Raw genomic sequence first — 17,246 nt, 5'->3', positions numbered from 1 at the left:
AATTCATATAATAGCTAGTTAGTAGAGAATTAAAATTAGCTGGAAAAGGGAAAGTATACTTATTACAATATCGCATTATTTTAGTAAAATAAACAAAAAGTTGAACAAACACCAAATTCTTGATTTCTGAATGTGAAAATAAAATACAACACTGCAGGCCTGGTTTCTCAAAACTCCTATATGTTCAGGAGGGCATATCTGCATGCCTGCCCTTTGGCCAACTACAAGAAACTTAACTCTTGGAATAGTCCCTATTACGAGGTGTTTTTTTGTTTTTGTTTTTGGTATGTCTGGAGCATTAAACCAATTTGTCTAGATTGATTTGTGCAAATAATGTGATTTTTGTAAACATCTAATTTCATTTTGGGCGTCTGGAGTTTTGGTAATCAGAGCTAGTCACAAAGACAGGATGTGCCTATGCCAAAACCCCCAATAAAAGCCCTAGACTCTAGAATTCAAGTACGCTTTAAGGTAGAAATACTTTGCACATGCTGCTATAGCTCCGTACTGAAAGAATAAGAACATCCTGTGCAATGTCAAGAGGGGAGACTCTGGAGCCTATTGTTTGATCAACTTCTCATGTGTCTTTTCCCCTTACTGATTATGCTTTGTATCTTTTTGCTGTAATAAACTACAGATATGAGTATATAACCTTCTTTAGGTTCTGTGAGTCCTAGCAAGTCATCAGATGTATGCATGGTTGTGGGACTCATAAAAAAATGCTTTCGAAAATAAAAAAGTTCAAATATCAAAAATGCACAATTTTGTCTAATCATGCCGATTATAAAAACAGCCACTATCATTTAGTAAGAAAAATATTAATTTCAACTTACAAGGTAGGGGGAAGGCCACTCCACAGGGATTTAATGCCCTCATTGCGAATGATTTTCCAAAAGGCATCCTAAAATTATAATAGAAAAATGTAGTCATAATATATCCCTGAACCTGAGATACAAAAAGTTTATACTAATAATGAGTGGTAATTTGATTCTCTCAAGTGGTTGTTTCTAACATGTAAGCTTTTCAGATTTATGTAGATAAATGAGAGAGTGTGAGAGTGGCAAAAAGCACATTTGCTTGAGATGGCAAACACAAAGTCCAAACTGGAAGAATAATCAGAAAGTTAGGGGGGAAATCATGGAAAGGAAAGCACTACAAAGGGCATAAGCCCCCAAATTTGCATACTCTATCTGCCACAAAACTTGGCTCAATACAAATTATGCAAAAACATGGTCCTGCAGCACCACCCCTCTCCCAGGGGAGCATGAGTTTGGAGTTTGTATCCAGCTAAAATTAACTGCCTTCTAGAACGAAATTGATTCTTCGGAAACATATAAAAGAATCCAGTCATTACAATAAGTGTTCATAATGTCCACTATCCAATTAAAATTCATTAGACACAAAAAGAAACAAGAAAATGTGCTCATACTCAAAGAAAAAACAGTCAATAGAAACCAAAAAAGATGATTCAGATGATACAATTAGCAGACAAGAACTCTAAAGAAGCCATTATAAATATTTTCAAGAACTCAGAAGATGATATATGCATAATAAACAAATTTAGAATTTCAGAAAGAAATAATTACTATAAAAAACAGCTAAATAAAAATTCTAAACCTGAAATGAAAAACTTACTAAGGGGGCTTCACAGCAGAATAGAGATAGCAAATGAAGAATCACCGGACTTAAAGACAGATCTTATTCAATCCGGAGAAAGTGTAGAAAAAGAAGCAAAAATGAATAGGAGCTCAGGGGCCCAAGGGAAAACATCAAGTAGTATAACATAGGTTTATTTGAAGCCAAAGATGAAAGGAGCAAGAATGGTACAGGAAATTACCTGATGAAGTAACAGCAAAAAACTTCCGCAATTATTGAAAGATGGCAATTTACAGAGCCTCAAACCTCAAAAAATCCCATGCTAAATTAAAAACAAAAAAGGAAAAAAAAATGACGAAATACATTTAGAGAAAGGATGATACAAAATGAAAACTAACTACTCATCAGACACATGGGAAGCCAAAAGCCAACGCAATGTCATATTTAAGGTGCTGAAAAAAACATTAAGTCAGAATTCTATATGCAGCCAAAATACGCTTTAAAAATGGGGCTCAATTAAGACAATAGCTGATGAACAAAAATAGAGAATACGTTGCCAAAATACCTGCATTAAAAGAATGCTAGAAAAAAGTTCTTTGGAATGAAGGGCCAACATGCCAAATAATAACTAAGATCTTCAAAAAGGAAGTACAAAAAATGGTAACTATGTGGGTAAATATAAAACGTAGTTTTCCCTTTTCTTCTTTTAACTACTTTAAAAGATATAATATTAGTTAAATAAAAATATAACACTGAATTGTGGAATTTATAATGCACGAAGATATATTACATATGAAGAACAGAACAAAGGAAGAGGAAGGAGTGAATAGTATAAAGAATAGTGAAGGATCTTGAGATTTTACCCTACTTGCAAGTTAACAAATTAGCCTGCCATGGTATCATGAGAGCTGGCAGAACACAAGAATTTCTGAGGTAAGAGATGAAGACAGTTTATTAAGAAACAGTAGCAGCCAGAGTATCACATTTTTGTGCCAATTCTCCAAGACCCAATTTCCATAAGGCAATGTGAGACAGGCTAGATGACACTGGTACACACAGTGGACTGCATTAAAGGACAGGAAATCTGAGCTTAGGAACCCTAAATCTTTTATAACGGGCAGGAAGGATGCCTTCCCATTGTTCTAGGAGGAAACACTGTATCTTCCAAGGTTATTCACTATATGAACATCCTTGAAAAGATGGTCAGGCAAAAAGGGCATTCAGTAACTTGCTCAAAAGATGTACAGTAATACGAAACACCTTGGAGAATTATCTCCTAGAAATGGGACTACATGTAGAAGAATCAATGCAACGTTATCATAATTCAACTAATCCAAAAGAAGGCACAAAAGGGGGCAGGGAGAGGGAGAAACTAGAAGAAACATATAAGATGTAGACTAACAACCAACCATATTGAGAATTACATTAAAGGTAAGAATTAAATATTTCAATTAAAAGTCAGACACTATCAGAGAAGGTAAAAGAATGAGGCCTGACTACATGCTGTTTTTGAGTAAAAGAATGGAAAAAGATATACCATATAAAGAGAAAGCTGAAATGGTTATTATTACTATTAGATAATACCTCAAGATAATGTACATTACCAGTGATAAAGACATTCATTATAATAAAAACAAATCAGGTATGAAAGTGTATGTCTCCAATAACAGTGGTTTCAAAACCCTGAAGCAAACCTGACAGGACTCAAATGAAAGCAGATAAATGTTTAATCATAACGAAAGATTTTTACATCCTCTATTAGTGATTGATAAAACAAAAAAAATCAGTAAGAAACAATTGCAGAATAAAGGTTTTAAAGTGCATACAAGATGCCCTTCTATATGTAAGGACATGGCAAGAAATCTTTAATCTGGAAGAGGGCCCTCACTCAACCTTGCTGGCAACCTGATCTCAGACTTCTGGCTTCCAGAACTGTGAGAAATAAACTTCTGTTGTTTATAAGAAAAAAAATTAATAAGTGCATATAAAATATTCACCAAGACAGATCATCTGTAGGGCCATTCACCAACTCACCAAATTAAAACAAAAAACAAACAAAAAAAACCCTTAAAACTTACAAAGTATGTTCTCTGACCACATTGGAATTAAACTGACAACCAAGAACAATAAGATATCTACAAAAAATTCCAATTATTGGGAAAATAAGTATTATACATCTAAGTAATCCAAGGCAAAAGAAATTATGAGAGAAATTAGAAAATATTTCCATTGATTGATAATGAAAACATTATCAATTTATATTGACAGCTTAGTCCAAAATCCAAGTCCAAGATCACAGTGCCAGCAAGGTCACTCGAGGGCCTTCTCACTGTACCCTCACATGGCGAAAGAGGCAAGACAGCTCTCTGGAATCTCTTTTATAAGGCCATTAATCTCATTCATGAGGTCTCTACCCTCATGACCTAATCACCACCCAAAGGCCACACCTACTAATACCATCATACCAGGAATCAGGATTTCAACATATGAATTTGGGGAGCAGAGGGGAAGAGGTCACACAAACATTTAGACCATTGCACCTGTCCAACAGTAAAGAGGTACTCCCCCACAGTGTGTCAGTGGAGGCTGAGTGGGGGACCTGGACTTTGAGCTCTATCCGGTGTGGACCAAAGAGGATTCAACAGAAAGTAACCTCACAGGGTGATTGGATCAAAAATTTCTAACTGGGCAGGTCAAGCCCCAAGCATGTAACTCTTTGCCTTAAGCAAACCATCCATTGTTTTTGTGTATCTAGACTAACATATCTAAATTGAAATAAATGTAACCACATTCCGGAGGGCTCATAACCTTAACTATCCTATAATCCGATCCCCACCTTGCTGTCTCCCACCTTCATGTAATCTTCCTTACTTCTCTCAATTCTAAATGCATAAAAGAAACAACAAACTGTCACTCTGAGAAGCATTTTTCTCTGTTAAGATGTTCCTTCCAGGCGTATCCTCTGTTTGGCTCAAATAAACTCTAATAAACTCTTACAAAAAGTTTCTCTAGGCTTGGACATTCTTATACTAACAAACCCTAAACATGAAACTACCATATGATCCAGCAACTGCCAGGATAAGTCATGAGCACTTATCCCACAGAAAGACTTATAGTGATATTATGATTTATAATAAGAAATAGATCTTTTGGTCTTTGTCCCTGGTTTGTGACACAGAGCACACCAAATCTTATCATTTCCTAAGTAATAAAGAGCAATGGAAGCTTCTTTTGTTATAATATTTGGTGTTTTGTCCTCAATCCTGAAATAGCTCCAGATAAAGGTGAAAGGAGTGTATTTTGTTAATTAATAAAAAGCCCCTTTCGACCACATCAGAGTTTATGTTAATGAAGGGATTTTTGGAAAGCCCCTAGATAACCATAAGATGGGGGGAGGGGGCTGGTTGCCAGGGGAACCAAGTAATTACAGGCACACCTCAGAGATATTTCAAGTTCAGTTCCAGACCACTGCAATAAAGTGAGTATCGCAATACAGTCACAAAAATTTTGGTTTCCCAGTGTACAAACAGGTTTACACTACTCTGTAGTCTATTATGTCCAAAAAATGTATGTACTTTAATTAAAAAAATACGTTATTGCTAATGCTAATCATCAGCTGAGCCTTCAGCAAGCCGTAATCTTTTGGCTGGTGGAGTGCCTTGCCTTGATGTTGATGGCTGCTGACTGATCAGGGTGGTAATTGCTGAAGGCTGGGGTGGCTGTGGCAATTTCTTAAAATAAGACAGCAGTGAAGTTTGCCGCATTAATTGATTCTTCCTTTCACGAACAATTTCTCGGTAGCATGTGATGCTGTTTGATAATATTATACTCGCAGTATAACTTCTTTCAAAATTGGAGTTAATCCTCTCAAACTATACTATATTAACTAAGTTTATGTAATATTCTAAATCCTTTGTTTTGTTGTCATTTCAACAGTCTTCACAGCATCTTCACCAGGAATATTCCATCACAAAAAACCACCTTCTCTGCTCATAAGAAGCAACTCCTCATCTGTTCAAGTTTTATCATGAGATTGCAGCAATTCAGTCACATCTTCAGGCTCCACTTCTAATTCTCTTGCTGTTTCCACCACATCTACAGTTACTTCCTCCACTCAAGGCTTGAAACCCTCAAAGTCATCTAAGAAGGCTGGAATTAACTTCTTCCAAACTCCTATTGATGTTGATAATCATGACTGTTCTTAATGGTATCTAGAACAGGGAATCCTTTCCAGGTTTTCAATTGACTTTGCCCATGTCCATCAGAGGACTCACTATCTATGGAAGCTATAGCCTTATGAAATGTATTTCTTAAATAATAAGACATGAAAGTCAAAACTGCTCCTTGGTCGATGGGCTGCAGAATGGATGTTGTGTTAGAAGGCATGGAAATATCAATCTCGTTGTCCATCTCCATCAGAGCTCTTGGGTGACCAAGTGCACTGCAAATGAGCAGTAATATTTTGAAAAGAATCTTTTTTCCTGAGCAGTAGGTCTCAAAAAGGGCTAAAATATTCAGTAAACCATGTTACAAACAGAGATGCTGTCATCCAGGCTTTGTTGTTCCATTTATAGCGCACAGGCAGCATAGACTGAGCATAATTCTTAAGGGCCCTAGGATTTTCAAAATAGTAAACAAGCACTGACTTCAATTTAAAATCACCAGCTACAATAGCCCCTAACAACACAGCCTGTCCTTTGAAGCTTTGAGGCCAGGCATTGACTTCTCCTCTCTAGCTATGAAAGTCCTGGATGGCATCTTCCAATACAAGGCTGTTTCATCTAGTGCAAAATCTGTGAAATTCTTAAGGGCCCTAGGATTTTCAAAATAGTAAACAAGCACCGACTTCAATTTAAAATCACCAGCCACAATAGCCCCTAACAACACAGCCTGTCCTTTGAAGCTTTGAGGCCAGGCATTGACTTCTCCTCTCTAGCTATGAAAGTCCTAGATGGCATCTTCCAATACAAGGCTGTTTCGTCTAGTGTAAAATCTGTGGTTTAGTGTAGCTACCTTCATTAATCATCTTAGCCAGATCTTCTGGATAACTTGCTGCAGATCCTACATCAGCACTTGCTGCTTCACCGTGCACATTTATTTTATAAAGACTACTTCTTTCCTTAAATCTTATGAACCAACCTCAGCCAGCTTCAAATTTTCCTTCTGTAGATTCCTCACTTTTCACAGAATAGAAGAGAATTAGGGCCTTCCTCTGGATTAGGCTGACTTAAGAGAATGTTGTGGATAGTTTGATTCTCTATCCAAGCCTTCCTCTGGATTAGGCTGACTTAAGAGAATGTTTGATTCTCTATCCAGACCACTAAAACTTTCTCCCTATCAGCAATTGTCTGTTTCACCTTCTTATCATTGGTGTGTTCACTGAAATAGCACGCTTAATTTCCTTCAAAAGCTTTTCCTTTGCATTCACAACTTGGCTACCAGGCACAAGAGGCCTAACTCCCAGCCTATCTCAGCTTTCGACATGCCTTCCTCACCAAGCGTAATCATTCCTAACTTTTGAGTTAAAGTGAGACATGCAACTCTTCCTTTCACTTGAACATATGAAGGCTACCAAAGGGCTATTAACTGGCCTAATTTCATTATTGTTGTGTTTCAGCTAATAGGGACATCTGAGGAGGGGAAATGGGATGGAGAACGGCTGATCAAGGGAGCAGCCAGAACACACACGATTAAGTTCGCTGTCTCATGATTTGTGGCACCTCAAAACAATATAATAGTAACATCAAAGATCGCTGATCATAGATCACCATAACAAATATAAAAATAATGAGAAAGTATGGAAAACTGCAAGAACTACCAAAATGTGACAGACACACAAAGTGAGTAAATTCTGTTATAAAATGGCACCAACAGACTTGCTTTACACAGGGCTATCACAAACCTTCAATTTGAAAAAAAAAAAAAAAAAATCCAGTATCTGGGAAGCACCATCAAGCAAAACATATAAAACTATGTATGCCTGTAGAGCTTGGAACTTTCAGCCCCATTCCCCTACTCTACCCTACTCTCCAACCTCACGGGCCCTGGGGGAGGGAGAAGGACTGGAAGCTGAATCAATCCCCAATGGCCAGTGACTTAATCAATCACACATAATAAAGCCTCCATAAAAATCCCTAAAGTATGGAGATTGGAAGTTGTTAGGATGGTGACCACATGGAGGTGCTGGGACAGCAGCACACTTGGAGAGGGAATGGAAGCACCAAATCCCTTCCCCCAAGCCTTGCCCTATGTATCTCTTCTACTCTGCTCTTCCCGAATTGTATACTTGCACAATAAACTGGTAATCTAGTAAGTAAAACTATTTCCTGAGTTCTGTGAACCATTCTAGCAAATTTTCAAACCCAAGGAGGGAGTCATAGGAACTTCAATTTATAGTCAATCGGTCAGAAACACAGGTGACAACTTGGACTTGTAAATGGCATCTGAAGTAGAAGCAATCTTGTGAGACTGAGCCCTTAACCTTGGAATCTGATGCTAACTCAGGTACATAATGTCAGAATTGAGTTAAATTCTAGGATACCTAGTAGGTGTCCATGAAGAAATGGAGAATTGCTCAGTGTGAGGGAAAAAAACCCACATCTGGTTCAGAAGTATTGTAAGCAGTGTTCAGAGAGAAAAACAGTGAGTAGTTTTCTTTTTAACACTTTCACACAAAAATCTGTACATCAAGATATGTAGCAGCTGGAACACATCCAGGAAACAAAATGTCGTATATCCATATCAAAAAATACTGCTGAGCAATAAAAATGAACAAACTATTGATAATGCAACAATTTAGATGAACCTCCACATAATTATGCTAAGCAGAAAGTGCCAACCTTGATGTATTATATATGTTATAATTCCATTTGTATAAAATTCTTGAAATTACTAAATTATATAAATGGAGAACAAACTAGTAGTTGCCAGGAATTAAGAAGGGAGAGGGGGTCAATATATGGTGACAGAAAGAAATCTAACTATAGGAGGTGAACACATAGCGTAAATGTATATATATGCTTTACTGTTAAAGTGTACAGCTGAAACTTACTGGATTTTGTTAACCAATGCCACCATAAAAATATTAATTAAAAAATAATAATAAAATTAAATTAAAACTCTAAGCAGGAAAATGAATAGTCACAGTGAATAAGGTTTTAAACCTTGCAACAATAACAGTGATCATCTACCATAGAAAAAGCACATAGTTGCCAGAGATAACAACAAAAAAGCAAGGGAGTGTACAAAGGAAATGGGTGTGACTGTAAGAGGAAATAGAGGGATCCTTGTGGTGATGGAATTGCTCTATATCTTAACTGTACCCATGTTGATATCCTAGTTGTGATATTGTACTTGTTTTGCAATGTTACCATTTGGGGGAAACTGGGAAAAGGGTACATAAGATCTATCTGTACATTTTTCTTAAAATTGCACATAATTTACAATTATCTAAAATACAAAAATTTAATTTAAAAAGTTTACTCTCTTTTATTCTTTCTACATAAGAAAGCATGAACAGATGAAAGGAAAATTAATAGAGTTAAAAGCAAAGAAGTACTTCCCTTTTCCTATTTCAATATCTTTTTACTTGTGGATAAGTGTGTGAACCATATGATGAAATTTTACTTTCCTACAATTTGAAAAACCTTTCATACATAAGAGTAAACATATAAATAAAAATATACCGTGATTATAATATAATCTCCTTACCAATGTTCCCTGAAAACATCCTGGCTTCTTATACCACGCTCTGCTGCCTTCTTCTTCACAGACACATAGGTGATCCATAAGTCCATTACTATATACAAAACATTTTCCTAACAAAGAAGATTCTGACAGTCAACAACTACTTCACAAAAATTTGTTATTTTTCCTGATGAACAAATTGAAATTACAATGAGGGGACTAGAAAATTATAAGGAGATATAACCTTGTCCTCACCTTTTAGGATGAAATGTACTTATTTGATTTGCTTAATGACATAACTCTGGGATCTAAATTCACAGTTGTATAAAGTAATAGCATAAATTAGTGGATTTTATGCTTTCAGAACTGTAGTAAGCAAATGCACACAAAAATAAATTCTTTTCAGTTATCTGAGGGAATGGAGAGGAAAGATAAAGAAGGAAAACCTGTTATGAAAAGAGAACATGGGTGTGTGTGTCTTCTCTATTTGACCACAAGAAAACTGTGGTGTGAAGGGGAAATGCAGAGAAACATATATTATGAAATCTAAAGTATATCTGCAAAGTTGCTAAGAGAGTAGATCTCAAAAGTTCTCATGACAAGAAAAAACAAATTTCTTAACTATGTGAGGTGATGGATGTGTTGTCTAAACTTATCATGGTGACCATTTTGCAACATATACATGTACCAAATCATCATGCTGCATACCTAAAACTAATGCAATATTTATGTCAATTGTTTCTCAATTAAAATAATAATAAAAAAATGTGCTTCTCCATCAATGTAAATGTTATGCTCTGTCCCTTTTTCTGTATTTACACTACTCAGTTTAGACATTCGTCACCTCCTGTATAATTTACCACTTTCTCTAACAGACTCCTTCCCATTACTGGACTCATTCTTATGCCAAAATTATCATCTCTGTTTGACCATATATAATTCTGTGAGTTTCATAATACATAACTCAAGTGCCTCCTGCTTTTAATGTGCAGGAAATGAGCTTACTTTTTAGTGTCTTCCTACAATCCATCTACCCTGTCATTCATCTGAATTATGCCAGTTGTTCATTTCATCTCACTGATATGTGTTCAACAGAGCGACATTTATGTGTGAGCCAAATCCTCATAGTCCAGGCAGTTTTCTGCTATTTAAACATGTTCTGAAGTGCCATTATATTTATAAAACTATAAAAATTGATCAAGGAATTGCTATTTTTGCCCATCTAATAAAAATACATAATTACTCTTCTTGAATTCCAAATAAACTATACTATCTAGCGATTAATCAAGTGGCCTTATAAGATAAATAAATTTCCTATCGTTGTATTCAAGCAACAGTTGGATGACTGTTGATGTTCTGGGATCGGCACACTCTTAGACTAAGGAGGAAGCTAAATTCTCAAGTCAGTTACAAGTACAATTCTGTTCTTACTTATAAGACACATACCCAAATATAAAATCATCCTCTGCCATAATTAGTAGGTTCATAACAGTGTTATATATACATATTTGTTTTCTATATAGATTTCATTATGTGCAACTAAGTGATGAAAAACTGTTTCTGCATGAGGATAAAGAAGAATCAATTTTTAAAAACTGACAAAAAGAATTATTCAAATATAAATGAATGCGGTAACATTTAAAAATGTAACAACACTTTTAGGATAACTAGTACATACCTTTGGAAAATGGGCTGTTTTGGGCTTGGAGTCGAATTTTAACAACATCCAGGGGTGTCACTATGAAGATATGTAAATTTCAATTAAGAAGTGACACATGTGAATTTAGAGATGTATGTCCAAAGAACACAAAATACATTGAATCGTACAATGGGTAAGATTATTTATCTTAAAGTGGTTTTGAATATAACATTCTATTTGTTGCCCTTGAATTTTGTTTGAAGAGGATTACTAAGACAATGTAATTACTTCTTTCACAAGTCTTATAACATGTCATTTGCAACTATAATTCCATTAACATTAAAACTAAATTACTAGTCCAAAAATCTATTTAAATATTTGAGAATAATCCTATAAGTAATCAGTAATCAAATAATATTAGTCTTTCTAAGCTATTAAATTCACCTGCATCAAATAAAACCTAAAGGTAATGTAAATATGAGTAAACTGGCCATAAATCATCTTTACCACGAGGTTGTGTTATTCCATTTGGGAACAGCACGGCAAAGGAGAATGGTTTTAATTTTCATGCTGTATTTTGTCCAAGTAGAAAAAAATGCCAAATAATGGTACTAAGAACACTTTTCCTCATCTGAGAATAAGGTCATACTGGATGATCTCTAAGGCCTTTACAACTCTAACATTCTGACCTGAAGAAACGGACTGCATACTAAGGCAATAGTTTGTTCAAGTTATCTGCTATCTTGTTTAAATAAACTAGCTAATGTAAAATCGTTAAAATACTAAATTATCACCTATGTCATTTGGCTAAGAGTATCTATAAGAAACTGACTAAAAAAAAAAAAAAAACAGAAAAATGTGGACCAGAGAAATTTACGAAATTCGCCATTGATGCAAGCAAGAGTAAAACATAACTTGTATTTGTTGCTACTTTAAATTGCCCAAATTCTGTATTAGTCATTATGTTGATATTTTATTGCTTTCTATTTTAAAAAAAGGATAATAGAGTTATAAAAGTTTAATACTGATAGGAACCACAAAGAACTCTTAGCATAAGCCCCCAATTTTACAGATGAAAAATGAAGCTCAACGAGGAGTAGAGCCAATCCCAAAGTGCATTCACCCTGAGAATGACAAAGTGAGAACTAAAATTCAAGTCTCTTAATTCTCTATCCAGGGTTCTTTTCATGTTATCATACTGATGACGGGAAAGTATCATTTATAAAGGGTAAATAATAATACCATTATTTCACAGATGGTGAAACTCAAACAGATTCACTGATTCATTCAGTTACATAATCTGTATCAATGACATTATTTTACCCATTAGTGATGTCAGTATAGCTCCAGTACAAGAGGCAAGCATTTGTTGAAGAGGTGTCACTTTGATAATCTGTGGTCCCCCTGCTTCAGGATCCATATTTTTAACTAACTGAAGAAAAATCTGTTAAATAAAAGCAAAACGTAAAATTTTAATGGAAAATGCCCTCAAAATTGACTGCTAAAAATTAAATAAACTATAAGAACAATAATCAGTATTAACATCAAAGCACATGTTATATCCACTATCAAAAGTAAATATACAAGTTCTATACACAAGGGCACCACACAAGAGCCATTAATAGAACATGCCTTCTGATTTGCCATAATTAATAATGTACTTCAGCTAAGCTGTGTAAGCAGCATCACATTTTTTAGACCTTTAATAGAGCATTAAGAAAACAGACTCTGGCTATGTAACAGAAAAAAAGTAGCTGATCTTGGCTAAGAATCTGTGAATATAGCCTCTTAAGAACTACTCAGATATGCTAAACTTGTATGGAGTTATCAGCAAATATAGCATTATTTTTATAGCATACCAAAAAATTATTGCAAAGGTATAAAATTTAAAAAAACATAACTTCCATAAGAAGCATTATCTTAGAAAAATTTGGTGAGAAAAGCAAAATATACTCTTTCTAAAAAGTCAATTAACATAAAAAAGAATAAAAATCACATAAACTTGCTATTCAAAATTAACCATTGGCAACATACAGGTGTCATTTTCCAAATGTCTATGTACATACAACCACATATATAAATATGCAAATGTTGTTTATGTGTATATTATATATACATATACATATAAACATTTATGTATTTGTATACATGCATTTTTTTCTGAAAAATAAAAATAGGTTATACTGGTCCTATAGTTTTGTAGTCAGCTTTGATACTTAAAAATATTTTAGACACTGTGCCAATAAATATAGACTTACATTATCATTTGTAATATTTAAACAGTTTTTAATTTTATTTACTCAGTCTCATATTGTTAATTAGGTTATTGCCAATTTTTCATTAATTCTTTCATTCACGTCATATATTCTCATATAAATATCCTTACACATAAATCTTTTTGCAGTCTTTCTATAATTACTCTAGGAGAAAAAGTGAGATTGCTGGCTAAACTAAAAACTTGAGACAAAATGCTTTCCCAGAGGGCTGAACCAATTTATACTTTCACTGGCAATATATGAGTTCCTATTAATCCACACTTTACCAAACTCTCTCTCACATGACCTATCATTTACTTTTTCTGAACCATTTGAAAGTAGGTTGTACACATCATGCCTCTTCATCCTAAATATCTCAGAATATTCTGTGATATAATCAAAGTACAACTATCAAATTGAGAAAACTGAATTCTGACAGTACTCTACCTACAGTTCATATCCCAATTTTGTCAATTATCCCAATAATGACTTTATAAAAATGAATGGTAATTTTGTTGTTTCTTTAGATTTTTATTATTTACATACCTGTCTTGAGTCTTTTCCTCAACTCTGTGCTCCAATTTTTTATTGTTTCTGACATCAGTAGCTGAAAATCTAGAGTGAAAAAAGAAAGCTGTCTTATCTTTTCATGCAGGAAAGGGAAAACAAGCCTAAATAAAATACATATGTAAAAAACTTTAAAACACAAATCAATATTTATTTATTGAATGCTCTATTAAGTACTTTGAGGAATATGAAGAACACTCCACAAAAACCAGCATTAGAGTTATGAAAGTATTTTCTCAAAAATTTCACATTACCTCAGTAAATATATTCCACTTTAAAAACAAACAATTCTAGAACCTGAACATATTGATCAATTTTAGATTATTATGAGCTGAACAAATAGATTTTGTGACACAAAATTAAGTATACAGCATCATCTATGATGTATTTGGGGGGAAAAAATTTTTAATCTGAATCTAAACAATCCTTTAGCTCTAATTTCAATTTTACAGGAAATTCTGAGACTAAAGTAACATTAACATGGTAAAGGATGCCACGAAACAGAAGGTGTAATAGTCTATAGAACTGTGGTCTTGATTTCTTCGATAAGGAAAAAGAGAGGAAAAAGGTGGTGGGAGGTGGGGAACTGTTCTAGAACAAAGGAATCTATGACAGTCAACAACCAAATGCATCCTGGTTCAGTAAACAATCTTTAAAAAGCCAGTTTGTGGGTAACTAAAGAACTCTGAACATAGGCTGGATACTAGAAAATAATAATATTAAAAAATTATTATTGATTTTGATGAAATAAAGGTATAATGGTTCTGTAAAAAGTGTTTTTTAAAAGAGTCATACTGAAGTATTAAGGGCTAAAATGTTATCATAGCTACTTCAGAAAAAATATACTAAAATGTTAAGAATCTGTTAAGTTTAGGTGATAAGTATGCCATAAGTATTTCACTGTTCTGTATTTTTCTGTATATAGAAAAATTTACACAATAAAAATTTTTTAATTCCTGAAATTTATGTAGAATCTTCAAATCTAAGAACATACTTCTAACAGTCATTTACATGAACACAGCTCTTTTAAGTGAAAAAATAATACATATATGCTCGAATACAAGTATACTCATTCTCCTCCAGAAGAAGAATAAAAAGGCCTACAGTTCTTCGACACCCATCCAGCAAAATTGGAAACCTGAATATGTTCACCTGAAATTCAAGCCAGAAAAACTGATATATTTCTAGCAATTATTTAGAAAGGAAAAAAGCCAGAAATTTAGATGTAACTTCTTAGAACCAAGAATTAAGGTTATTGGACTTTATTATTTAACATATATTTTTTTAGAAAAATAAGTTATATCGACAATCTCCTAAGAGCATAACATATATCTAAGTACAATGAGATCTGAAAAATGTGGGAAAAAATGGACAACATAACTACAGTTTTCGGAGTAGATGGAGAAAAAATGGGAAGCAATAATCTTAGTGGGTTGTCTAGTACTCATAATGAATTCTACAATGCTTTAAATTCTCTACAGTACTATCAATATACTTATCTTTTTTCTTTGTATCTTTCCACTCTTCTGTGTGGCAGGTACTTTTTTAGGGAGCACATGGACTAGTGGGAGAGATGACTATTTAACAACCCTTTGGCTCTGCTGTAACCTTAGGACATCTCATAAATAAATGTTCTAAAAAAAGAGCCTTCTTCAACTCCCTATGAAATTCCTTTTCTATACTTTTTCTGCAGTCTGTATTCCACTTAAGTTAGTATTAATGATTTCCTATACTTCACCAAGGTGGAATTCAAGTATAAATGGCAAACATTCTCAAACATAAAGAATCAAACAATACTTGAGGGAAGAAATGAAAGTTAATTAATGACAAAATCTACTCAACCAAGTGATGAATGGAGAAGCTTTAGTAAAAGGATTAGGGCAACAGCCAAGTCAGGAGATAATAGATCAATATATACTTATTATTACCACAATTTTTAATTTTTTCACCAAATGTGTTAAGTGCTATTTTATTATACTCTTGATTTCCATTCCCTTGATTAATGATGCTGAACTTCTCTTCACATTTTTATTACCAGTATGTATTGCCTCTTCTGTAGTATGTCCATTTATAACTTTTGCCCATTTTTCTGTTATTTGTATTTTTCTTATTAGTTTGAGGAATCTTTTATTCTTAATACAAATTATATTTAGATTGTGTGAAATTATCTTCTTAAGGTCTTTAATTTGTCTTTTCACATTCTTTAAAGTATCTTTTGATAAATGAAAGTTCTTAATTTTTTGTGGGACAAAACATACAACATGAAACCTATGTTCTTAACTAATTTTTAGGTGTATGGTACACATAACAGCACTATTAACTATATGCAGATCGTTTTACAGGAAATCTCTAGAACTTTTTCATCATGCATGACTGAAACTCTATACTCATTAAATAGCAACTCTCTATTTCATGGTCTTCCCAACCCCTAGCAACTACCATTCTACTTTCTCTTTCTAGGAATTTGACTACTTTAGATATCTCATATAAGTGGAATCATGCAATATTTCTCCTTCTATGACTGGCTCATTTCACTCTGCATAATGCCCTCAGAGTTATCTATGTTATAGCATATGATAGGATTTCCTATGATAGGGCTAAATAATACTCTACTGTATGAATATATCATTTACATTATCCATTCATCTATCAATGGACATTTAGATGTTTCGACCTCTTGAACTGTGCATAATGCTGCAATGAACACGAGAGTGCAAATATCTTGTCGAGATCCAGATTTCAATTCTTTTGGATTAATATCCAGGAAAGAATGCTAGATTATATGATAGTTCCTTTTCAAATTTTTTTTGAAGAACCTCCCTCCTTATGGTTTCCATAGCAAGCTACACCATTTTATATTCCATCAACAATGCACATGGTTCCAATTTCTCCATACCTATCCCCGGCACTTGCTATTTTCTGGGTTCTTTGTTCGCTTTTTAAATATTGGCCATCCTAACAGTTGTGTGGTGATACCTTGTGATTTTGATCTCATTTGCAAGATGATTAGTGATCCTCAGTGTCTTTTCATATTCCAGTTGGCCATTTGTATATTTTTGGAAAAATGTCTATTAAAATATTTTACTCATTTTTGAATCAGTATTTTTTGCTGTTGAGTTGCAGGAGTTCCCCATATACTTTGGATACTAATCCCTTATCAGACTTATTGTTTGTAAATATTTTCTCTCATTGCCTTTTCACTCTGTTGACTGTTTCTTTTGCTGTTTGAGCTTGTCCCACACGCCTGGGACAAAAACATCCCACATTTTTGCTTTTATTGTCTGTGCTTTTGGTGTCATATCCAAGAAATCACTGCCAAAGTCAATGTTATAAAGCTTCCCCTATTTCTTTCTAGAAGTTTTATGATTTCGTTTAAGTCTTCCATTTTGAGTTGCTTTTTGTATGTGGTGTAAGATAAAGGTCAAAATTCTTAATGTTACTGTAGCCAAATTAATGGATCTTTTCCTTTAGAGACAACAATTTTTGTCTTCTTTAATCTTTCC

At 34.0% G+C, this 17,246-nt stretch overlaps 1 protein-coding gene across 5 annotated transcripts in view; it reads right to left on the bottom strand.

The window, feature by feature from the left end:
* Window positions 1-17,246, bottom strand: part of SLC25A40 (solute carrier family 25 member 40) — a 46,376-nt gene that overhangs the window by 14,127 nt on the left and 15,003 nt on the right. For all 5 annotated transcript variants that reach the window (XM_006925716.3, XM_025042186.1, XM_015599829.2 and 2 more), the window contains exons 2-6: window positions 13,723-13,791; window positions 12,245-12,365; window positions 10,961-11,020; window positions 9,307-9,413; window positions 834-901 (exon numbers count right to left, since the gene is read on the bottom strand). In XM_006925716.3, the coding sequence (XP_006925778.1) occupies window positions 834-901; window positions 9,307-9,413; window positions 10,961-11,020; window positions 12,245-12,341 (332 nt within the window). In that variant the 5' untranslated portion in view covers window positions 12,342-12,365; window positions 13,723-13,791. The remainder of the gene's footprint in view (window positions 1-833; window positions 902-9,306; window positions 9,414-10,960; window positions 11,021-12,244; window positions 12,366-13,722; window positions 13,792-17,246) is intronic.

Source organism: Pteropus alecto, unplaced genomic scaffold (genome assembly GCF_000325575.1).
Source record: "Pteropus alecto unplaced genomic scaffold, ASM32557v1 scaffold69, whole genome shotgun sequence".
In the NCBI taxonomy this organism is placed as follows: Eukaryota; Metazoa; Chordata; class Mammalia; order Chiroptera; family Pteropodidae; genus Pteropus; species Pteropus alecto.
This window is presented reverse-complemented; position numbering and strand designations above follow the sequence as displayed.